At 35.2% G+C, this 27,210-nt stretch overlaps 2 protein-coding genes across 2 annotated transcripts in view; one reads left to right on the top strand and one right to left on the bottom strand.

The window, feature by feature from the left end:
• Nucleotides 1-480: 480 nt before the first annotated feature.
• On the bottom strand, nucleotides 481-1,880 carry LOC113498143 (dual specificity protein phosphatase 1B-like). Its single transcript, XM_026878082.1, has one exon. The coding sequence runs from the start codon at nucleotides 1,756-1,758 to the stop codon at nucleotides 1,048-1,050; it is 711 nt and encodes a 236-aa protein (XP_026733883.1). The 5' UTR covers nucleotides 1,759-1,880; the 3' UTR covers nucleotides 481-1,047.
• A 9,618-nt stretch (nucleotides 1,881-11,498) lies between these two features.
• The window catches only part of LOC113497889 (twitchin), a 128,711-nt gene continuing 112,999 nt past the window's right edge, over nucleotides 11,499-27,210 (top strand). Inside the window, exon 1 of the mRNA XM_026877660.1 lies at nucleotides 11,499-11,577. The gene's annotated coding sequence lies outside the window, so the exon portion shown is untranslated. The remainder of the gene's footprint in view (nucleotides 11,578-27,210) is intronic.

Genomic DNA, 27,210 nt, shown 5'->3' on the forward strand with positions numbered 1-27,210 from the left:
TTATAATGCAGTTTTGAGTCAGTCCATTCTTTATAAATTACATTGTTTTTTAAATGTTTTTGACGATGATGGATGTCTGCTTTCCAAAAAACTAGAAAATGATGTGATTGCTATGTAGCTCAAAATCTCTTAATGTATCTATTCCTTGGAAACACCAATAAATATTGAGTCCATCAAACAAATTTGAAACGGAAACCATGACGCAGATATCAAAACAACATCCACAAGTTCACATGAAGCGAATATTTTCATTTTACGCATCACACTAAAAGCTGTTACCGAAGATGTTTCTAATGAACGATAAATACAAGTAAATGATAGAGCAGTCGTCTTGGCCAGCAATCGGTATTAACTAAACGAAATTATCGCACACACTCTGCCGAACTTTGCAAAATGGCGCTTACGTAAAACCTCAGGCACATGAAACATTGCGCAATCATAACCGAGCCAGCGACGAATATAAAAACAGAGAAAAACAACATTTACCAAGGCGATTAGAATTCGGGATTCATCATTTATTATAATATAGTATATACAATTTCACAGTCAATTGATAAATTATAAAATTAATAATGCACTTCCTTCGTACGCGTGAGGCGACGTCGGCCGCGTGATTTCTATAATTTATGGTTATCATGTTTAGTAACAGATGGAAACGAAAATATCTCGAAACTTGTTCGCGCCGCTGAAAGAATTATCCATTTTACAAAATTTTCTGCGCTTTATATCGATACGACATATGACATGTGGCTGTATTTAAATGGTCGCCCTGCGCTGAAGACTGTTCTCCGAGGATGATTTCAAATTTCAACAGTCGTCACAGGAGGAACTCAGTTGCCTTCACAATTAAATAATATGTAAATTCGTCCGTACCAGCGGTATATGTCATCATTTAATTCAAAGTAACAACCATGTATATGCGATAAGCCTCAGTAATTTTAGAGTGTTAGGCGTTCTGAAAAGGAAATAATATTGTGAGAGACTCAGCTGTTTTCAACTCCTTGATGTCCACTGGCACTCATGAGGTGTGTGAACTGACCGCGAGTATCAGCCCACTAGGACAGCGAGAGGGACGAGGATACCGACCACGACGGCGGCCAACGAAGCTATTTTGTACTTGTGCTTCCGAGCATTCACATTCATATACGCCTCGAACCGGTAGAATCCATTTACGTCGTAATTCAGGCGCTGGTACTCCCGCAGCTGGTTGATGAAGCCGGGGTTCGGGTTGATGAACCTTCGCCGCTGCCGCACGTACACAAAAGCTTGCTCAAACGTCAGCTTGTATTTTTCCATAATATACGCGATGACCAGTGTGGCGGATCTGGATACTCCGAAGTGGCAGTGGACGAGAACGTTTCCTTTTTGGAGTCCTTCATCGATGAAAGCGTTGGCCATAGGGAAGTAGGGCAGGAGATGGGTTTGAGGAGTGTCGTAGGCCCTAATGAAGAGGGTGCTGATATTGGTATCAGCGAAAGTTGATTTCGGCAGCCGGTGAGCCTCAATGGTGAGCACATGGGTGATGTTAAGGCGTCTAAGTACATTTTTGTCCGCCGCGGCTCTTGCATTGCTTAAGTAGAGACCAGGGATGACCTGGCTATAACAAGCTTGAGTGCAGAGGTCTATCTTGTGGTATATCGCTTTGCGGGACCAGTTTTTTAGTCCGGTGAAAGCCACAATAGGGTTCGGAATGCTGAGAAAGGCGACAATGAACGCGCTTCTCAACATCACCAATATTAACCCTCTGACACTTATCATAGTAGTTAGGTACCTTACTAAGTTTCACATTGTTATGGACATTAACGATTTTTTTGGATTTTTAATATTTATTACAACTTGTTCACCGAATTTAGTTTTGACATTTATGAAGAGTAATTTGACAGAGGATTTAGTTTTTTACCGTCAAGTGTGTTTGCCAGCCATCTTATCAAAGAGTATAAAACTGATAAGCTATCTGCAAATGATTTGGAAAGTTGTTTATAGATATCTTCTGAAATACAAAATAAAATCAGTTATTTACAATTTCGCTGTACCGCTATCGTTTCAGCTTTAGTTAATTGTATGTCTACCTCAACCCGTAAGCAGTATGTGAATCCAATATATTTTTTAACTTATTCTCTTGACACCAATAATATTATTTTAATGAGTGTATTGAGTTACTAAGATTATTTATAGCCTAACTATTATTGTTGATATTCGAAGTCTGTAAGTACTGACGATGAACGTAACCCTTCTGAAAGTGTCACTTACTTTTGACTTATCTATAAAGACTTTTTCTGAGAAATATCTTATTTGCTAACATTTTAGTTGTATTCGGGAACCAATGGCGTAAAATGACCATGCGTCTTATCCAAAATTAGTTTGTAATAAAGGCTCATGCAACTATAGTCTTTTTTAACCGATGCACTTACATAAATTGATGTAGATATTATACCCCACACCTGCATCAAGAGCAATAATAAAAAATAAATAAATGCGGACAACATCACATACATTGTTCTGAACCCAAAGTAAGTTGCTAAAGCACTTGTGTTATGGAATTCAGATACAACGAAGATACCACAAACACCCAGACCCGAGACAATGTAAAATCGTTAATTTTTACATTGACCCGACCGGGGATCGAACCCGGGACCTCAGAGCTAGCGACACCTTGAAACCGGTGCTAACGCCACTCGACCACGGAGGTCGTCAAAGCAAGCAATTTTACAATAAAAGTAAATGAACGCTGAAGACCTAACACTTAATTTTAGAAGTTCTCATCGAAAAGACCACATAAATACGTGTAAAAGTTTAAATTCTTAGCTCGAAGGTTACTAATATACTACGATGTATTTAGCTTCAGTGAGTGCATATACCTGTGTCCCGTTTCTCATAATAACGACGTGCGAATGTGACCTAGTTTGTATTGAGGCCGACAACGTGACATTGACTAAATCATTGATACTCTGTTTCTTAATGTTGGACTCACTTGTCTATTTATTATGATTATTATACTTTAGTATTATTTTCGTTGGGATTGTTTGATTTGAATTCAGATGTATTTAATTGTTTTCATTTGTGTTGGTAGGATTAGATTAAAAAATAAGTACCCCCGCGTTAAGGAATTTTATTGTATTGCGCAGGGGTGCCGATTAGTGTTATTATCATGATAAAGCCCTTGTGTGACGTGTTGCGAGTTCGATCTCTGCGCAGGACAATTATTGTGTTACAATTACCTACAAGAAAAATAAGTTTTTTTTTTAAATATAATAATAATAAAAATTCAAACATTCAAGGACTCGAATCTGTCAGTGACATCGGTAGTTCAGTTGGTAAAGCGACGTGCGCGTGTAGCCAAGGGTCGCAGATTTGATTCCTTTCTGCGGCTTAATTTTTTTCAGTCTTTTTTTATGTTTGTTTTATTTTTTTGAGTCTGAGTGATTTGAAAGTTTCTGAAACCTCCGCGAAACAATGATTAAATCACATACTTTGGTAAATATTTCTTTAAATTATTGTAGTATATATATATCTACAATAAAAACTAAAATAAAGATACAAATAACATACAAAATAATATTTTTCTATTACGATATCAACACGACACATATTAAACTAGATATATATCAAGCCTAATTGCTAATTTGAAAACAGCATGTCAATTATGTTCTTGGTTTGTATCCAAATATTTAACGAGCTTTATCATTATGTAGTTATCTTGAACCGATAGTTAAAGTGTTGGTATCAATTAGTTATTTTATGAGAGTTAGTTATTACTTTTTGTTTCGGTGACTATGATCGAGTTAGGGACGTATATAGATTAACCTGCAGGTGTATTCAACGTCAGTTAGTTTCGTCGGGTTCAGTACATACAGGGTATTTTAAAACGGAGCCCTGTTTCCGAGAGTGTACATTCTGTCCGTCCGTCTGTTTGCTTGTATCTCATGAATAGTGATAGCTAAACAATTGAATTTGAATGATTACTTTAACATTAAATAAAGATTGAGGATCAGCAACAGTTTTTGCGGTCATGATGAGTGACCATTTGTTTTCCCACGTTTTTATATCTACACTCACTTTTCTTGTTTGTTTGATCGTCGTTCCGGTTGGATTTTTGCAACCGGAATTTTTTCAGTGGATTTCGATACCAAGACATTTTTGTGACGTTTTCGCTTTAATGTGTTTAGGAACTGGTGTACGTCTGTTATTTTTTTTCGAAATACCGTGCGTCGTAATACTTTTTCGACTGAATTTACTTTCAAACTGGCATACCACACTTATTTTTTTTTTCTAAAGGTAAAACTACAGGAGATGTAGGTGAAAAAAAACGTTGTTACGTCTTTCGAATCTTCGTATCACTCCCATTATTAATATGTACTAAACGTACTCATATCGCCTCGTTTAAACACTTCAATATCCTTGGCAATAACAGAGATAGTTGATTTTTAAATAGCTCATAGAAAACTATTTACAAAAGCTGATTCATCATAGGTTAAAATGAAATAAACATCTACCTACATTTCAACAAAAATCGTTTAGGAGTAACACCCACGGCCCTTAAAACAGACATTTTAACTACTTTGCCAAAGCTATTATGTATGGTTTTTTTCATCTTCTTCTCTTATAGTTTTACCTTTGTAAAGTGATATCATCGTTTGTATTTAGGTATAATAAAATATAATATCGGTATAGTTTGTAGGAGGTGGCCTAGGCCTAGGCCATAGCTTATGGCGAGACGATCTTAACGCGTACCGCGCGGGCTGGTTTCATGAGGCTCAGGACAGAGAATCGTGGAAGGATTTAGATGAGGCCTTTGCCAATGGGACACTGTGGGATAGATAAAAAATGAAGTTAATTTTGAACTTTTACTTACTTCTATAAGTCTGACTATGTTAGGTCGATTCCAATTTCGTCGTTCCTAGTTCCCAGTTTCGATAGAGATCATATCAAAAAGAGCTCTGTAACGTTACAAAATTAAAAATCCGTCTGCTCATTTGTCTTCTATCTCATAAAAAGGACAAATCTAAAGTCATAAGTGCATAACGTGCTTATGTCGTCAAACTCGCAAAAATCCCCTAAAAATCAAATCAATATTTAAATACCCCATCTGCCCCAATTACTTCGCGCCATTTCACTAAATATTTCCCTCAGATTAGCAGCTGAATATTATGGCACTTGACACTTCTATATATAAATAGACCATCTTATTCTTATTTCTAGTGTTCCGGCCCATTGCCAGCCGGTCGAAAAGAATTTGTCATACACTCATGTTCACGATAAAGTCCATCATTCATTCATCATCATGAAATATCTTATGCTGTAGAGGAAGTGACTGCCTTGGATTTATTGTTAATGCTGGAGGATGTTTGCTGATTTTATTCGTAGACAGGTTATTAACAGTAAGACCAGGCTTACGGCCACCAGCTAACAGGCTAATCACTCGATCAGCTAACAAGCCAAGAAGGGACGGGCGCGTCTTCCTGCCCATACGTTTCTATGGGAGGTGGGGAATGGGGTTTTTTACAGCTTGTTTTCGAGAAGCAGTCTGAATGACTAGAACCAGCGGGAGTCCCGATTCTTAGACTCTAATTTAAGAAGTGGAAAGTGTGGCTGGTGAGAAACTCCATCCTTCCTTCGTCTGTGAGAATCCACAGGAGTCTCTTGTGCCGATAAAACCACGACATCGAGTATGTTTGCTACTCTAGAGGTACGAGTAGTATGAAATATATAGCGATTGATTTATTCTTGTCACAGAGTTTGTAATTTCAATAAAAACGCTTGTAGATATAAAACTCCATCTTCACTATGATCTTTTCCAAAATTTTTTCAAATACAGATCAAAAATATTTAAAAAAAAGTTGGTTTTCTGAACGTCTCCAACAGCACAAAAAATAATTAGACAAATTAAATAAAACGGTTGAAAGACCTTGGGCAGAAATCAGGCGTGCACTTGTCAACTAATGTTTTTAACATAGTAATAATATATTATTTTACTGATATGACCGAGGGAAATAAATGAGATGCCAACTTTATTAGTGAACAATAATAGTCCTCAGTCTTTGTTAGATATGCGAGCTAATGTCCTAGACATGACAGAGGCAGGAATAAGTCGGAGAACTAAAAAAAAACTACTGCCGCAATTAGTAATTAAGTCCTTATTACGTGATTCACCAACGTTCAAGTCACATGCACAAAGACACTTAGAGTCAGGACAAGCATTCGTGGATCACACAAACGCCCACGTAGGATTTGTCATGGTGACCTCTCCGACTCGGCTATGTGTTCAATGCAACTTTATTCTGTTATAGTTTTGCCAATGTATCGTTGTAAAAAGATCAGTAGGTAGATTGAAGGAAAACGCTGTTTGACTTTGAGAGGTAACCTGCGTCATTATTAGATAAACAGTGCAATAAAAATATATGTCTGACAAAACTTAAGTTATTTCACTCGCTTCACTGCAAACTTTTCAGTTGAGCCAATATTTCTGATTTATGTAACAAATGTAATAAACTGCAACATAAATTATTGTTTTACCGGTGTTTGTTCGCTGTCCGAAGTTAAAACGCAGTAAATAAAATGGAAATAGGTGAATGAAAACTAAAAATAAAAATCAAGGCCCGTCTTGTAATTTCTTGAATAATTATGGATATCTTACTTGTTATTTTGTCCCGCAAACATAAATTTATCACATTACGTTTCACATAAATTTTAAAACAAACCAACCCTCTCCTAAAATATAAAAAAAAAATTGACAAAGGCAAAGATACGTCTTAAAGTATTTAATTATTTATCTGTCGGACTAATTAGATTTCTGCCTTTTATGCCCACTCACCATCTCTATTCGAATACCATAATTAATGTGACATCTAGCTTGTATTGACTGATGATGGACTGACTTCCCTTTGTTCGTACCAATGATCCTGTATTTCTTATACTTTCTATCAATGCCTACTCTGTTCAAAAACGTATTACGGTAATCTTACCGTATAAAACCATAAAAAACCAATAATATACGAACTTCACTTAAAACTTTTAACTAAAATAATATAAACCGGTCAGACTTACAGTTCATCGGCCTAACCTTTTCCCAACTAGGTTGGGGTCGGCTACCAGTCCAACCGGTTTCAGCCAAGTACCAGTGTTTTACAAGGAGCGACTGCCTATCTGACCTCCTCAACCCAGTTACCTGGGCAACACGGTACCCCTTGGTTAGATTTCAGTAAACCGAGCAAATATTTAAGACTGAAAACAGTAGGCTTTTATCTACCAAGTATATTATGTAAAGAAAATCTACATCAAAATGTTTGGATAATATACCTACATAATATAACTGTTTATTGCACAACTTATAACAAGATTACAACGTTTCTAATTCTGTGTGTCGAACTAGCAAAGCGATGACACTTTATAATGGTCTACGATAAATTTTATGCTAAAATTCTTGCCAATCGTCGCTTTTACAAAATGTGTCTCACACAACGTAGTCTACTATTATTCAGATACTTTCATTACAAATCTGTGAACTTACTCCCAAAACTGATTACGTTTACTAAGGTATTCGACAAAAAAAATACTGTTTCAGCCGTCTGACAGATTTCAAAAAAATTGTGGATATGTATTTTTATTTTATCTCGTGAACTAAATAAAGGGTTAAGCGATAAAATCTCGTGTGACGTATCTTAACAGTACGATTTTTACTAGCAAGCGAAGTTTCTAGCCTTTAATACCATACGATACCACTCACGCATCTTAAGAGCTTTCTTAATTTTGATTAATGTGAAAAACACGTATTCGATATTTTTTGGAAATCTGTCTCGCAGGCTATACAGGTTTACATTTTCAGATTATTCAAATATCCTATTTTCTGATTTCGATTCGGCCTTGAAATTACTACCTTCGAGTCACTCCAGGATGGAGCAGCTGCGTGTTGCTAGCAGTGTCGTTAGCTGAAAATCGATCGTAGCTCCAACTCTTGTGTTCATAAATTGACGCTAGTATCGGATTCCAGTACAAATTCGATTGAAACTCGTCATCGAGAATAAGTGTACTGATACTAACAAATTCGAATCAAATCTGTTAGGAATTGAAACGAATGGTAAAATGCGGTTATATCGTAAATTTTTCCCAATGTTTTAGGATATACAGAATCGAAAATAACTTTTTACTAGATTTAATCAAAAAACTTTTGGCAAGCGTTTTAGTGAAAAAACGGAAAATAATGTTTTGAATTCGAAATAGATTGACTGTAAACAATTTATGTAGATAAGAGTTGGTTACGTTCCTCTTGACATTCAAAATTATAACTCATGTTTTATCTAGAGTATTGTATTTAACTTCCACGTGGAGAATGAACGAAAATAGAAAATGAGTACTAGACGACTGGTAAACATACTTATGTATTTCTATTTAGACAAATTACACCCAGACACAGAACTTATGAACGTGCCTATCACAAAAACATTTGTTTATTGTAGGGATCGAACCCACAACCTCTGGTATAGCAGTCAGGGCTACTGGCCACTAGACCAACAGCCCGCTCAAACAGGTGCTATGATGTAATATCTTGGCTTCTTCCCGGTGTAGGCTGCTAGCATCCTACTTCCTATTAATATTAAAAATGCGAAAGCTAGTAGTTGTGTCAATGTCGACATGTTTGTTTCTCTTTCTCGCAAAAACCACTGAATGGATCTTGAAAATTCCTGGTACTCAGACAGTTTATAACCAGGACTAACATATAAGATAGTTCCCGTAGGATCATTTGCGATTAGTAGCCGGCGGGTCCGCGGGCAACAGTCAGTGTATAATAAAGAAACAATTCACCTAGTGACAAGATATTACAACTGGAGCGAGCAACCTTTGGCACGGCAGTCGTACGGCGATAGTAACCTTCAGCATATATTAGCACACGTTTCTCATCAATAGTTCATTTATCAAATTATGCGATGAAAGGTACATGTGTACGCTTTGGGATACGATCCAGAAGGATTTTTACTTGTGATACATACGGTTTTATGTAGATTATTCAACACTTGTGTAATACTAATATCTGTAGGTGTTGCTGTACCAGCCTGTTAACATCTGACTTCACCATACCTCCTTAAGGGGCGACTCTTTCTGAATAAACCTGAACCGTCGTGCAACGACTTCCACTCCTTGCCCGTAGCAATACATTGGAAGTTGGGATCCGCGGTATCCGGTAATGTCTTACTGTTTAGTAAAGGCTTGATTCAAATATTTAGAGTCCAGGTTTCCTCACGATTTTCCTCTTCACTATTTGTTAGTGATGTACCTATTAGATTAATTAAGAAAGAACAAATAACTTTGTAAATATTACCTTTGTATTTGCCAGTGATGTAAGTAGAGCTGAAAGATAATTTTGAGACGTTTTAGAGTCTGTTTGAAGATTTGAGCCTTTAAATGGCAGAGGGTTTACAAGGGTGAAAGGTGTTTAAAATGATTGTCCTATGTCTGGGTTATTGTAAAACTCCTCTCGTCGTAAATATTTGATATTCTCAGTGCGGGACTGAAACGGAGAGACAGTTTGGCGACGTAAAATGGAATATCTTGAGTATGCTTTTAATATTTCTAATGACCTTAAGTAAATGGGTCACGTTTGCTTTGTTTTTAATGATTTACGATGATTGACGCTGTCAACTCATTGCCTATTGAAATAAAAGAAAAAAGGCATAGAGAAGTGAAGTTTTAAACAAAATAACTTAGAAATGAAGTTGGTAACCTCAACCACTCGGATATCCAAACGTATTCAATTAACTGTAATTAAATATATTTTGTTTTAGAAGCAGGATATAATACTATAGCATATATTAACTTTATCGTCCGACCCGAAAATCTACTATAAATTAAACACGTTTCTGGTTTCTCTGCCAATTTTTCTGTCATACCAATATTTTTTAATATTCGCAGATTTAGTCGCTAAGCTAAACTAGAATATAATTTATATGTGTATGTTATAGAAAATTATTTTTTTAATAAAATTTTGTATTTACATTTCATGTAAACAATACTCATTTTTCATCATTATTTTGTATTTGTTTTAACACAATTTTGAAAACTGATCGTAAGCATTAAAATCAGTTTTTTTATTATTATTTGTCTGACTAAGAAAGAGCTTGGCATTTTAATTTTATTCCCAATTAATTGTCATCATAGAAGAATGCAGGGGTTAACGCGAATTTTACCTTGATTAGCCCGACGTTTCGACCAGGTTACACCGGCCGTGGTCACGAGCAGACCAGTCTGAAAATTCGCGTTAATTCCCGTATTCTTATATGTTAATACAATTATGCAACGCGAAAGTTTAAATATAAGTAATTGTCATCATATTTCGGAATCATTATTTCAATACTTTTATGCGTGACAGTATATTTATGCATATAAACTTTAAACGTAGGAGCTTACTTTGTATGAGCAAGACAGTGCATTACACAGCTTAGATCAGCATCTTTTTCCACAATTACAACAGTGCGCTGTCTAAAGTTTTCAACACAATCACTTTCATACCTTTTAATTTTTTAATTTCAATTTTTTTAATTTCAAATGTTTGTTTTTACAACAATTGTTATTTTAATTGACATCTTTTGTATGTGTTACCACGATTTTTTCTTTAATTAAGCTCACAAGGCTTATTATGCATGATGTGGTCACCTGTTATTAAGGCAGCACAAGAACTCTGTAATTTCTTTTTCTCTTGTATAGCATGTGAGGTGTATTCTTTGTTGGTGATCCATATAAGTAAATAAATAAATAAATACCGTAATTTGAAATATGAAGAAGCAAAACTTATTGATATAAGAGTAAGTTCAAAGTGGTATAGGTAAGTTTGTCCCATTTGAATTATATATTGACGTGTAAGGATGCCTCATGACACCCAGCAGCTGAACAATAGTAAATCATTTTGCGTTTTAAGAAGGATTTTGGCACATTTTAGTGGATGATGTAAAGGAGATTACATCTCGACGCGTGCCATTACGCTAATTATGAACAACAGGTGCGCTTTTAATTATTCTTTTCATTTTCAAGGTTCTATTATTTTGAATATGTTTGCCTGACTATAATTCTTAGGTATAGTTTTATGATGTAATTTGAGGGTAGATTTGTAGAGTTCGGGTGTTTCATATATGAAACCTTTGTTTTTATTAGATGTGTACTTTTCTCGACAGCCTATCATTAAGTAAAGGTAGTACATAGAAGTTCAGGTATAAACCTCATTTCATGTATTTTCAAACATCGAATATGGTAATAGTTTTATTTATTCTGTAACTAGAGAGAATCTGGTAGCAGCCCACCTCTGAATATTTATCCAGGCCAAATCATTTAGGTTAATAGCATTGCATTCGCATCTTTATACCTTCGCCGTATCGAACCGCACTATTTATAAAGTCCGCCGAGATTTATACTAAAGCCTAGGTGTTATAAGTGTTGTGTACACAATGACGGGTATTTTTGGAACGTCGGCGCGAGAGGAGGGCCCGCCAGCAGCAGTTCAGTGGAGGCAGGCGCCGCTCGCGTGCGCTACCGTACTCTCGGCTCGCGAACGATCATATACACTAGTGAGCAGTGTTTAGTGACAACAACTGTGTAAGTGATGAGTGATGTAACTAATTAATGCTTCGGATGTCGCTCAGTGCTTCTGTGTCGCAGCAGCAGGATTAAGTGAAGTTGTAACTCGTCTAACAAAGCAGGCCTGTGCTAACATACTAACGCATGCGGGGTGGGCAGGGGTGCGCGTGGGCGCGCCTGTGGGCTGCGAAATTTGATAAGGCGTGCTGTTAGGTTAGCGGCTCGCCACTTTTGTATGCAGCGGCCAGCCGGCCGCGCGACGCGCTACTATTTTTGACCGGCGTCGGCCGAGATATTTCGGCTACTGCGAGCCGTGCGCGCGCGCCGACGCCCGCGTCCACGACACCTCAGCGATTTTCTCACGAAATTTATGTAGGATTGTATGCTTTGCAGGACTACCAGCCAGCTTTGCATGAAGCTTTGAACGATCGATCAGGCTAAGTTAAATTTAGATGGACATTTACAGATGTCTAAAAATAAAAGTTTAAATACGCATGTGACAGTATCGTTACGTATTTGCGAAAAGATTAATCATGGACACGGCATATCGTCCCACGTTGGTGCTGTAGAGCAATAAAACCGATTAACTAGCTACATTTAATTGAAATATGTGATTCTGTAAACGTTTTTATTGAAACGGATTTTATTGGTTGTTTTAAAATTACTATTAAATATATATAAGTATGTATATATGTATTGCACCACAATTGTGAAATGAAAGCTGTATAATAATGCCGACGACACAAATATCCTAAGGTCACGTTTCAGTCTCTGAGGCCGCGTCACACATGTTTTCAGGTGCTGTGACATTAGTTCCAGCCATTGACAGATCTGACCTCAATTCGTGATGGACTCATAATGTATTAAAATAACTGTTTAACATTTAGTAACTCAAATCCTATGAAATACGACGTCTGGTTAGTAAAAGCAAAGTCTACACGATAATAAAATGACAGCTACGAGTGATCGCTACGAAATCTCGTAGCATATTCGTAGAGGTACAATTTTGCAACTTTATCTTATTTCATACTTTTCTATTGCTACATACTATATCATAGTTATAAGATTAGGTCAATGACATAATATTTAATCCTGATAATCAGGGCATACCAATAAACTTCAGCAAATGAGGTCGTACATATTTGAAATAATAAACACGCAATAAAATGCATTACAAATTACGACTCAAATTATTTTATGCAGTATTGTACGTTACACTTGTTAAAATGTAACATTTCAATATATTTTATAAAAGATACCGGCCACTTAATAGTATGAAAGATTATCCAATAATTTAATATCGTAATATTCTTACTATTCCCTCATAAAAAGGCTTAAGGTCAGATAGGCATGTTCAGACATGTTTCATCATTCATGTTAAGACATGTTCTTATATATTGATATGTGTTGCTGAATTTGACCCTAACATAGCCTAAGATGGTTGGCGCTCTTTGGGGGAGGCCTACGTTCAGCAGTGGACGGCGATAGGCTGAGATGATGATGATGATAGCCTAAGAGAACATGAAAGTAGTTTATTTACCTGTACCTACGGACACTTTACTTAATGTTTAACCATTTATAAGTTCATCTACTAAAACACATACTAACTGTTACTATATTGAATTAATTTTATAGTATCGGATTTGCGTACTTGTAAATAATAATAATGTCTTATACTCACTTGTTTATTAAAATGTGGATTGAAACATGTCAATCATTTTTTTTGTAGTAACGGGTTATTCACGTAATTGACTCGCGCGGGATTCCGATTGGGTCTGAAACTAGTCGAGAAATCGAGATAACTACGTATGTTCCTGATAAATTAACAATTATGAATCCACACCACAACCGTTTTGTTTAAAGTACTTAGCAAGGTAGATCTAACGTAGTAGAAAATGGTTTGCAAATATTATTTGATATTATATTTAACTTTTGCCGCTTGAAGCGCAAAGATACTGATAAAAAAAAATAATTTACAAGAAAACTAAGTGCCTCAGGAGATAAAAAGTCACTTAATGATAATATAATACTATAAAACATAGCGTTTATTATTTACTTAATCGCGTTTTTAATTACTATGCTCTACTACCCCATAGTGTCTGTACATTTTGGCCTTATAGAGTTAGTCAAATATTTGGCTGTAGGCTATCGACCCGTACGTGTTCAGGTCAAATATAAGATAATAATATTGACTAATTGCATCCAGGAGACAAGGACAAAGGTATTTTCAAGCAACAGATTATCCTATTAAGCAAGACAGCTCTAAAAAACTCCGCAACCTCTCAACTCAACACCCGACTATTTCAGTATTGCTTTCACGTTTCTCCAGTTATTATAGAACCATATTTTATTTTGGGGTACACTACACAAACAAAACACACTCGCCGAAGGACTGACAGATTGACAGACAGACAGACAGCGCTGTACGGAACCTTTGAGCCCGAATGTAGGACGACATAATGTCGTCTCACTTGTAACGCTATAAGTAGTCTTAGACAATACTGGAAGGGGGAATTGGGTATATTTACATATTTTTAAGTAAATTAACTTGGATTTTATTTTTATTTTTATACACAAAGTAACAGTTATACAATGTCCAACTTGCTTGTTTCATTTTAAACTAAGATTAGTAATAGATGTGGCAACAACGTATAAAAAATATAGAAAAAGGTCCTTATAGATTGGTACCTGGTTCACCTTCACCAAGTCTGTTCAGATCAGTGTTTTCAGCTCAAAGCTTCTTATAGTTAAATAGCAACGCACATCATTGAAGTAAAGTCATTTAATAGTAAAAAAATATCACAACAATTGTGAAAATAATAACTCCTAAAACTGACTGATATAATGAGAACTACTTTAAAAAGACTTACCTAATTAATTAATAATAATAGTAATAAGTAGCTAAGTTTGCTAAGTTTGTTTCGACAGTACTTCACAATGTAGATATAAAATATGCTGACTCCTGACCACAAAAAGGGTCACGACAAAGTAATCTCATTAATCCTTTCCCACAATCACAATTACTTTCATTTCAATGAATCATCATATACAAATAGTCAACAAAAGCGATACGAATACAGTTGGTCGCCGGCAGCCAGCCAGCAAGCTGTCAATACTTGGTTTGTGCCGATCTTTCGACTAACACGTTATCAAATGCGAGCTATAAGACAGATATGTCAATGCACTGTTGAATACTTGTTACATCATTTAATCTGTTGAACAGATTTGTAAGGACGACGCTTGTAGTTAAATTCTGGGTGATTAAGAAATTAATTGTGTTGATATAAAATTTTATATGATATTGAAGATTTTGTGCGTTTGATACTGACTTGCAAAAAGTAAAACTCTTTTTCAACTATAAAGAAACTTTATACTGAATCTTTCAGAACCCAAACTACAGAAGAATATTAATTTACAAGGTGTCTTTAATAAATGCATTATCACGTTTTATCCATAAAACATTGCTTCAAAAAACAGGAGATTCTGTTTTTTAGCTCAGCACTAAGGGATGAATGAACCGATTTTGAGGATTTATTTTTCATTGGCTGTATATTTTTCTTGTTAAAATAATATTTTCTACAATACATTCACTTACTTTGTTCGACTCCTAATTATTTTCATTGACAAAAGTTCGGTCACCACGTTTGACCGTTCTTCAAACGTAATTTAAAACTACAAATGTCAAGATGCACTCCTGCCAATGTAAGTCGAGTCATCCTAAAAACATGTGAAATACGACCCGTTTCTCAAATAGAAAGAATACGATACATGATGCAATCCGGGATCAGATTCAAAAGAAAACGAAAACAATCGAAAATAACGTCAGTGCAACTGTAAATATTGAAGCTGAATCAACAGCAATAAACATTTTTTGTTTCTAAGCTAAAGAATTTCAATTTTCTATAAGATTATAGATTTTCAGAATAGAGAATCGTCGGCTGATGTGGGGAAGTCCTTTGCCCAGCAGTGCAACAGTGCAGTGGGCTAGACAAAAAAAAACTCTTGGCTAGACTAAGTGGTGGCAGGAAAAGGAAAAATAGAATCATCATCTACTATTTAATTATCATTCTGCCATTACCAAAGCAAAGATTAAGATTAATCGATCACTTGGAAAGATGATGTCGCTAACAATTTAAGTACCTATCAAAATTATCAAATAAATATGAATGTGCCTAATTCAGGGTCAAACAGGCAACATTCGAAAGGTTTTTGTCCAGCAGGTATTAAGTTGAAAACCATAACTCCCTGTAAAACTTGATATCAATGTCCTTAGAGACGCAAATCGACTCCCGAGTCTATATCATGATATCGACATATCATGATCATAATCAAATAATTTACCGCCATCACTTTCCACACAGCACTAGCGTCTGATATCCATTATACTCTCCAATTTGATCCAAATATCAAACACATTTCTCATTTCTTCAGTCACCTGTCCGTATCATTTGATACAAGTTGCAGAAGCATTTGATACAGATATACCTAGCAGTTGGAACGCCACGCCCCAGTTGCACGTGGCGCCACCTGGCGAAGCCACTTCCGATGCGAATTAGACACGCTAAATGCCAATGACCCTCAACAGCTCCAACAGTTTCTTCCTAGAAATAAATCGGGACAGATCTTTGAGAGAAGGTTACCGATCTAATTGATTGGGTTTGAGCGGTGATAGATTGAAAAGTCGTTCTCATTGTTTTAGATGCGATGATAGGATAAAGGAGTCTAGACTGGATCTAATTAGCTCTCGGAATAGAATTGATGGAGTTAGTGTATTTAATATTATTGGTCTTCATATTTTAAGAAAGCGTTAATTGTTACTGAAATTTATGGATATGATGGGTTTATGAGAGTTATGCGGAACAATTTTCATTTTTATCCTTTTGGGATATTAGTATCGTTGTTAATATCACCGATAGCATCCAAATAATCACCGATACAAATCAAGCCATAACGTCAAAAGACCGTCAATCAACTCAACCTATCATAATCCACTGCTGGACATAGACCTCCCTCAAGTTGCACCATAGAACTCAGTAAACCTTCCGCTTTGGTCCATCAGAGGGCATTCAAAATTGTCTCTTAAAATACACGAATACTCAAGAATAATCCCCAATTCTCACTAAATCCAAACTCATAATGTATCGAGACTTAATAGATTAAAACGGATCCCGTGACAAACATTTTGGTCAGCGATGCATCGGCTGGTCCACTGCCAATCAGATAGCAGAACCGACTACTAAAACTGTATTAACACTTAAAATAATAAGCAACTATTGCCAAGAAAAAGTTAATTAATACAATTGCAGGTAGACGTTCAGTTAATTGTAACCTTGGGTTTATTTTTGTTGTTTTATTTATTGACTTTCGACGGATTGTTTTTATTGGTCGATTGACAGTCATATTATTTTAGAGGCACGGCGACTAGTTAACGTGTTTTCTTTTTAACGTTACGTATATGCATTTGGTTTTTGAGTTACAGCACGCTATTTTTAATATTTTCAGACGCCTTACAAAAATGGGTGGTTATTGTTAACCTTAACATGAATTGCTTGGATACATTTTTTTTTGTTCATCGTATGGTTGATTTAAAACTGGGTGTCATTGGTGGGCTTCAACCCAGTAGGCTTCTGACGTGCTTTTTCTCCTTTAATAATTATGCAGTATTGCAGTTTGTGATGTTTTCCTTTACTATTAAAATACGTGAAGTCGTGTAAACCGCATGCCAAGCTTCGAGTCCAATGGTCATGAAAACTCATGATTCGAAGAAACAACTTCTTAGAATAATGAGTTACTAAATATCCACGTCATCAGTCATCACTAAACTTAGAACTTCGATCGAATCAAATCAATACGAAGAACTTGCATAAGAACTAAAAATAAAAACATTCTGAGAACTTAAAATGAAACCAGAGACAAACAATTCAAGGAAAATAATACATTTTAAAATGTAGAGCAAATCAGTTAACAAAACTCTAGAAATTGTGAATTTATAAACAATCGTATTACATAAATATATAAACAGTTACATAACAATAAATCTTAACTAGGGATTATTTAAAATGAGGATGTTTATTTTCAAAAGATATTTGCGAACAAATACTGTCGGGAAGTAACAGTAAAAACAATATAAACTAGTCAACAAAGTTTTTGAGTTATGAAGATTTAAATTAAGTTGTTGTTCTTGTGAAATAAATTCCGGCACTTGGTATCGATTCTAAACACCGTCGAAAGTTAGTATTGACATGATGCAACGGTTTAGGCACGTGTATTAAATTTATCGGGATGTCCCGAATATAATCGGACTTTTTTGTCTAAATACGACTCCTACATTCGATATACTTTTAATTTTTTAGACTAATAATGAACAGTTTTGGAATATTGAAAATCTTAATCCAATCCACAGTACAAATGTATACGACAACACATCATGTCCGTAATAATGGAGTAATCAAGAGGCCTGGCTTAGACTCTAGATGCAGCTGTGGGAGACAGCCGTGTAGAGCGTCTCTCTCCCACAGCTGCATCTGCATGATGAGCTATCCCGCTTTCACAACTGCAAAAGTTATGCTTTAAAAGATGGCGGTTCAGCTATCCGTGCAGAGTTACAACTGTTATAAAATTAAATGTAATAATGTCTTTATCTGTAAGTCCATACTCCTACTTAAATTATAAACGCGAAAGTTTGTATGTATGTAAGGATTTGTTCCTCTTCCACGGATAAACCACGGAACGGATGAAGACGAAAATTGGTATAGAGATATTTTATAACCAGTGTTAATGCGTAGGATAGTTTTTATCCCGATTTTATGACCCTGTAGCATCGTTTTCGAATTGTAGCGAGCGAGTCCGCCCTCAAAAACTAGTTTGTCTATAAGTCTATAATATATAGTTCTAAGGAAGTCGTTCTATCTCCACTTGATCCGTTAACGATGGACTGGAGGATTTATTACGAGCTTCATGTGGCTTCGAATCTTATAGTTCGATAACCTGTTGTTGCCTATCTTCTTCTAATATATAAAATTCCCGTGTCACGATGTTAGTTACCGTACTCCTCCGAAACGGCTTCACCGATTTTTACCAAATTTTATATGCGTATTCAGTAGGTCTGAGAGTCGACTAACATCTACTTTTCATACCCCTAAGGGTTAAGGGTTGCTCACATTAAAAAGATTTTTTTATTTCTTGGATGAAATCCTTTGTTTTTATTTTTTTATAATGTGGCATTAAACATATGTACATACAACTGGAAATAATTTATTAGGCAAAACAACGTTTGCTGGGTCGGCTAGTATATGTACATATATAGCAATCCTTTATTTCTAGGACTGATCTGAAACTGCCACATTGATAGAGCTTCGAAATAATTAAACAAGGAAGATCCAAATGTCTAGACGCAAGATAAACCTTTTTTAACTGTCTCCTGTTATTATAGGACTATACAAATCTTGTTCTTTTAAAAATATTGACGGACCCGCTTTGGGTTTAGCGAAATTGAGTATCATACTTTTACTGACCTAAATCCGTTTTACAAACCATGAATTCGACATTTAATTTTACAAAACCTACGCCTGAGAAGAAAAAGAAATACTATAAATTTATCGATTCCTAAATAGCTACTGCATTCTATCACTGGAACTTTTATAGTTGTTCTAAGTATTTGCAACGACGTGAGGAGAAACCTACATAAAAAGATTCTTAGTATTTATGTTAAAGCACAGACGCCTAGACAGAAAACAAAGTATCCATAAAACTTCTAAATAAAATCATGAGACATAAAACATTTGTTGAAACAAAACACAGTATTTCTCCATTCCCATTTGTTGAGAAAACTAAGACTTAGTGACTGAGTTATCTCTTTCTTTGCTTGTAGAATGTTTTAGGTTTGGTCAAAACACCCAGTTTTAATGAAATCAATAACATGGCTTAAAATATATTAGTGGAAAAATAGATTCGCTTTTAAAAATATTAATATCAGATCAACTTAAAACTAAATAAAAAAATGCATTAATTAATAAACAACTTTTGCTCATTTCAACTTTTTACCATGAATTACAGTTTAAGAGGTATCCTTATTACAAAATACTTTACTATGATTTAAAGTATTTATTGCCTAGACTTAAAAAGAAACATCATTGAAATCAACGACTTTATCAAGTTAAAAACCCAAAAAATGTCCCCGATTAATACTGGTACAGCGAGAGAATACTTTGCAAAACTGTTACTTGTAAAAGCAGAGTTAACCTTCGTTTAGACAGACAAAAATACCTCGCGGGTGAACCGACTAAACTATTCATAGACGAATCCAAGGAACAGAAGGCCTTAGCATAAATATTTTTCACACAAGATTTTAACCTGTCCTTTTCGCACTCAAGACGAAATATATACACTGTCTCTTTCTAGATGGCTTGAAGCCAACAGCCGTTCAAAGTAGTTACGAAATATGAAATCTAATTATGAGATTTTTTTATAAATATATTGCACTTGTCATAATGTCTTTTTGTTTGGGGTCATTTGTAAAATGTGATTAGAATTGGATGAAGGGCTGTTGATTTTGAATCATGTATTCTAAATAATATTGAATAGCAAAAAAGGTGCTAACACATAAAAAATTAAAAACATATTTTTCTGTCATCAAATTTTTGATTGAGTGTTTTTTTAAATTCATAAAATTTTAAAAAAATACTAAATTTCATGCATTTTATCTTATAACGGTTTTTCCTTTTGTTTTTCTATTTAATCGCTTCGTCTCAATTTTGATGGTTCAGTTCTGTGACATACACTTCTTTCTTTTCAATAGTTACTATATGTATAAACACAAGTAATCCATTCTCACACATACATACAGTAAGCATGTGTGTGTGTCTGGAGTCTATTTCTGTCTGCTCAAATGAATGGAAAACACAGTGAAAACTAGATGTCGTCAGTAGCCCGGGGATTGGGAATGGACGAAAGAGCTACAATTTTTATTTCATTCATTTTCACGTCTTAATGTTTTTTGTTCCTAATCTATTTTATGTGGTTCTTTATCACCTGTTGGTTGACTAATGCTCACATTTGCTATATTATTTCTTACCTACATCAGATTTTTATGACGTGCGCGACGTGTCTTGGGTTTGAACCCCGCATAATGCAACCTCTCGTGTGTTCTACAAATTCTTGTTCTGAGTCTGAGTGTCTGATGTGACTTGAATGTCTTTGAAATCTGCCACACAATAATAAAATTCCTTAGTGTAGGAGTTATTACTCAAACATAATAAACAACAGCAGTGATTGTCATTCAGTCGCTGCTTCTTGTGCAAAATAAATTTTAACGATTTTTATTCCAGTACTTTTGGTATCATTAATTAATCACAATTATAATTACTTCTTATTTTTTTTAAATAACAAAGTCCCTGCATAACAGAGGGCCATACACAGGCTGGTTCTATTTCCATATTGAGTACTTCTGGTGCAAAAACCTTTCCATATCAATAAAATTCTAGTCTTCACTGCCATAACCCCAACGAATACTTCCAATGACCTTGCGCTACCTCATACTAGTTCTGTCGGTATAAGACCAAAACATTACCGTCACCTCTTCCTACCCCAGTTTCTGTTGCAAGCAATCATTATTATCAAGTTCGATGATCAGATTATTATAGGTCATTGTAACGTTAATTCGCATGTATAGCTGATATTCGTTACGTCTTAATATAGAAGTGTTAATGACCGAATTTCTATCACCTACGCACGTGTCGTAATAGAACTATTGTGGTTAGAATCAACCCTTATATCGTTCATATTAGACTTTAGACTCCCTTTTTCGCACTGATGGCATAATATATATACCATCTCTTTTTTAATTTGAAGTACTTAGACTTCCTGCTAATTGAAGAGTAGATGATACGGTGTGCTGTCTAAAGATGTTTTTTGTGACGTTGAAAAAGTTTTTGGTAGTCTGTTATGCCACCACGTCCTATGTATAAATATACAAAAATATATTTTGTACGACGTGGTTTATTTAATGTAGGACGGATTTAATAACTAACGCCACATGTCGCTAAATATTTGAAAAACACACCAAATTATTCGCTATGTGAGTCCGTGGCAGATGCTGTATTCTATTGGCTGAACTATTGGAATTAAGTCCTCTTACGTTCTATTACACTTTGTACAACGGGCCCATGGCAACCCTTTACACATCAGCCTTAATGGCTAGCTCCCCTTGAGTTTGCGTGGCATCCTTTAATCTCCTTAAGACGCGCGTGGAATACGATTGCGTCGCCCGACTTTGTCCGGTCCAGTCGACCTACGGTGGCAAGGAGTCATCACGTGGTCCCCGACGCCCGAAACGTCTCGTCACGTATACCCTGTAAAACAAGCGCCTGCAATAAATACAAAATCTATAAATACAGAGTAAAGAAAAAAAGATAATTGAAAGTAAACAATAATTAAAGTCAAGACAATGTTATTACTGGGAGGTCAATTGGACGTACTTCCAATAATTTATACTGCAATACAAACGTTCTCACGTCAAAACATTGCAATTTATTTTTTGCACAACGATTTCTTTATGTTACTTGTGTATTCATTTACTAATTAATCTATGTTCAACTGCGCTGTTAAGATAATTTATAACTATTAATGAGGGTTACGTAAAGAAAAACAAATTTCCTAAAGAAAGAAAAGGTCTCATATCAGTTTTTTGACTATACCAACTGTTGCTTCATCATCATCATAAACAGCCTTTGTCGTCCCACTGCTGGGCATAGGCCTGCCCTTTCTTGTACCAATTTCTACGGTCCTTTGCTAGCCTCATCCAGACTCGACCCGAGACCTATACCTATGTCATCGATCGATGTATGATGTCAGATTTTATTGAAACTCTTACCATTTTGCTATTTGATACATGTTTTGCTAATTTATGCTGTTATTGCAAAATTAATAATATTGTATAATGGTACTATAATATTTTATTTTGAAAAGAGTAACTTATGGAGTTTCTTGCCAGTTCTTCTCCATAAGAATGACACTGTGAAACCGTGCGAGTCAATAATGTAACGTTTTAAAAGTGCCTGAAAAACGGTCTATTTGAAATAAAAACTTTTGATTTTGATTTTTACCCATCTTGCTCCCGAACTTTGATTAGCTTTAATTAATTGTTAAACATCGCACGTGCAGATGAATTAACCGCAATCAAAAGTAAACAACACTTTTATTTGCAATCGCAGCTGTAAATAGTTAATACTAGTTAATAGTTCTGCGTTTTATTGACAATCAAATCGTTATGTAGCCACCGGTAATATCCGCGATTCGTCAAAGTGTATTTTTGACTTCGTATTACGTGAGGTTTCGGAGAAACTTGTAATTTATCAATAACAGATGTTAGGCGTGTGGTTTAGTAAGAGATTAGCTTTGGTAAATATACCTATTTCTACATGGATTCATACCTGTGTTTTACGTTTGTGATAAGTTGGTAACAAGATAAGATTTTAGTGATGAAAAAAGTTCCAACCAACAAACCGATCCAATTAATCAAAATCTTATTGTTTTCGTTTGGTTCTGAAATTTCATATCACAAACTTTAAGCTTACTTTACTTTAGCTTTTAATATAATATTACACAAAAAAAAACCACAATAAATAAAAACTTTCTTATCAGGTTATCGATACATTTACTGCATACAAATCCACGCTGCGTTGAAGACAAGCTCACAGTAAACTTTCCAACATCAATAAAACTTTTACAAAACAATAGTTTCTTTGCTTCGTATTTCACAACAAAAAGTCAAACCAGTTGTCTCGCCGTGGCATTGCTAAATATCACACAATGTCACGTTTATTTTAAAATTCTTCACGTTTTGGCACTTGTGCAGCGGTTACATGTCGAAGAAATTAACTCATGCGCTTGCGCACGGATGTTTTAATTTGAGCAAAATATTTTGTAGTATATGCGTATTGCCAATTTGCCAGTAATCTAAGTTGCTAATTATTTAGGTACATTATATTATATTATTATTAATATGGTTAAGTTTACCCTGGTTATGTTAATTTTTCGGTATGTTTGTGTTGTTATTTTTAAGTTAATTTGAATTCAGGAGATTTTTATATTGTATGTTACACACGACCGCCAAGGACGTGATGTTAGTGGGGTACTTACGGTATATTTGGCATGGTGGGCGGTGCTTAAGGACATTTAGCCAATATGTCCTTGGTGGGCGGTATGTATAGATCTGGAGCGAAATCATAGCGCGATCAACATTTCTACTGAATTATTGTCACGAGTTGTCGCGGCGCTCGATAGATGGCGTTGGCGTCGATTTAGATCGCGCTATGGTTTCGTTACATGCATTTGGTTAGGTAGTATTTATTAATTTTATTTTGTGTGAGCAGCGCACCTATCGGGGTTACGTGTAACTAATTAGATTTAATAAACGGGAAGTGACGTAATCTGTGGTGTTATTTATATCCCTCGGAAGTCGACCTCGGGTTTTACTTATTAGAAGATCTTTTATAGTAAATTCGTTTTTATACGTTAGTAAGGGCTTATAGTAGTAGGGCTAGAAAGTAAGTATATTAGGTTTTAAGAGTGCAAGGATTTTTTATCTTCCGCTCACTGACACTGTTGCTAAATATTATAAACTGGAATTAAAAGTATGAAAAAGTGATAATACTTGTAATACCATGAACTCTCCAAAACTCTCCCTCTGTACAAAATATCGGCTACAAGAATCTATACTCTGGCTGCATGGATAGCTGAGTGGTGGAGTGATCACGCCAAACCCACAGAGCGAGACGTGTCGCGGGTTCGTTCTGCATTTGTGTGATCCACGAACGCTTGTCCTGAGTCTGAGTGTCTTTATTATTATTATTTATTTATCTTTAAACAAATAGGTAGGTAACTTATTAACTAAGCCCCACAAAACCGTTGCAATGGTTTGACTGTGGGGTCGATGAGTCTCTAGACATAGTTACTATCTTACTTAAATGTATTTATTACTAAATATATATAATAAAAACATAAATGAGTCACATATATAAATGTTTGTACATGTGAATTGAATGTTGATCCTTATGAGATTTTAATCCTTCTGTCACTAGAGGAAACTCGTGACGCAAGGATTAAATTCTTCATCTTCAATTTCAATGCGGGAGTCGTTTAAAAAATATTATCCTATTCCACCAAAAACAAATGCGAAACAAAATCCTCTCCTCTTGCCATACTTTCATGTTACGTAACATCATTATCCAGGTATTACACGAACCCTTCAGACGGTGTGCAATGCGTGGGAGCAGCGCATTGTCCATACATATTGTCTATTTTCATCGCACGCTTGCTGATGCTTCTAATTATATCCCATCGATGTCTGCTATGCTAGATATAGCTCTTATAGATTTAATGGCAGGTATTTGTGTGACAAAAAATTTAATTTGGGATTTAATGGGCCTTTTTTTTCTTTCGTAGTTGTTTCATTTGGAGATTTTCAATTTGGTTAAATCTTCTTTCTACTTTTTTTGTAACCCTCACAGTTTAAGCATCCAATTAATATTATAAACGCGAAAGTTTGTATCTTGTCTCTTTCAACCACTTAATGGATTTAGACGAAATTAGGTACATAGATAGTTTTCAACCGGAATTAACACATAGGTTAGTTTTAAACCGATTTCATGTTACTGTGGGATCATTTAAAATTAACACGACAATGTCTAGGCAAACTAACTTTCATAATTATAATTTAATTATATTTATAACTTGCGTATAAACGCAAAAATATTAATAATAATTAACATTAAACTATTTAGTTCACACTGCACAGACAAAACTTTACGATTATTAATATAAAATAAGACTAGTAGACATGTTAAATCAGACTTACTCGTCTAATACCATCATATTTATTTGACTTTTCAGTTATATACTCTCTATTTATTGTTCAGCTAACAGTTGACGGTTGATATTTACGAAACATCGGGACTCAACGCCAACACGAACTTGTCACTAATTATTCTCGTCACAGACTATTTAGCTAATTGGATGACAGTAGTACCATTAGGATTACTGTACAAAATATATTTACTATCCGTATTATTTTTAGTCTCTCAGTAAAAAAAGATGAAGAATTTTTCAGTTAAGACCGCCAAGATTCTAGACTGACAGGAGAAGTTTTTGGCTAGGTAACTGGAACGCGAATAAATATTAATTAATTCTGTGAAAATATTATGTCAATTTTATGGACCCATATGAATAACTGCGCAAACCTATATGTAAAACACCCTAAAAAATTGAAACTCCACTCTGGAGAAGGGTTGCCCCATCAATTGTACCTTGGAAACCCAAAATACTGCGATGTAGTTGCAAACAAACTTGTTTGATCCAAGAATGCTTGTGCTTCGTGCAAGTAAGTTGAATATTTGTGAAACTCCCCGCGACACAAAGAATTAAAACCTTGGTGCTGAAGTCGCTTCTTAAACAAACGACGATCACATGCAAGAAGAACTACCTTAAGGCCACTGACAATGATTTCCTCGTGGTTTTATATTTTCATGAAAAAGAGATTATAGCTACCAATAAAAAAATTGTCGCTTAGGGTGGATGTAATTATTAAGGGCGCCATGAGCCAACCTCAACCTTTTTCTTTTGGTCAGGTCGTGGAATTCTGGATATATGCTCCCTCAGGGTAGGAAACAGGTAGTGTCAGACTCTTACTGACTAAACCTGAACCGTCTTGCTATGTCATCCGCGTTTTTGTGTCGGTGTATAGCAACAGGTTGCAATCCTTTATACACAAGCCAATCTCACCCTATCAAAAAAGCTAGTCCTAATCTTAGGTTGTACAAATAGACCAGCTATAACATACTTGATGAATAGGTCATGAGTAATCAAGTCTCATGACAAATGGTCAGTTGTTTATGTCTTACATCTGTTTGCGTCTGTTATTAAACATGTATGTATATGTGGTTACATGTTTGTATCACAGAATGAATAGGAGGTTGTATCTCATGTTGGGATTTGATTGGCGAGTGGAGAAACTAGGTTGATGACTCGATTTTGAGATTTTAACTTGCATTTCGTAATGATTTGCAGCTTATCCATAAATCCAAGGGCCCCGTGAGAATATGTAAGTTGAGACAAACAAATGAGGTCGTTTGGTGCTACTAATAAATTTGACTCTTTTTTGGCCCTACATATTTGTGGCCGTTTTAAGTATTTGTTGTTACAGGGGCAACAGAAATACATTATCTGTTAAAATTTCTATCTAGCTGTCACTTTTTTATGAGACACAGACAGGTGACAGAAGGAAAAGGCAGCTGTGCCTCAGTCAGGGTTTCAATTTTATCCTTTGGGTACAGAACATTGAAAAGTATCAGTTAGCAATTATTAAAAATAATAATGATTATTAATTGATAATGATCCTAAAATATCAAGGAGTGCATTTTTAATTTGTCGATAGCTGTGCTCAAGTTATGTTAGGTTTAATTTAATAGGAGGCTTAAGTATGACGATTAATAGATAACTTCCTGATATAATTTTGTGAAACCATTGTGTACGAAGGTTTACATTATTATTATCTTATTTTTCTTATTGAAAAATAACCTATGCCATGGTGTTTTTTATTCGAAATTGATCACTCAACTATCTTTTCCAATCTGAAGTGCATGAATCATCGTTCCT

The sequence above is a fragment of the Trichoplusia ni genome, chromosome 10 (genome assembly GCF_003590095.1).
Source record: "Trichoplusia ni isolate ovarian cell line Hi5 chromosome 10, tn1, whole genome shotgun sequence".
Taxonomy (NCBI): domain Eukaryota; kingdom Metazoa; phylum Arthropoda; class Insecta; order Lepidoptera; family Noctuidae; genus Trichoplusia; species Trichoplusia ni.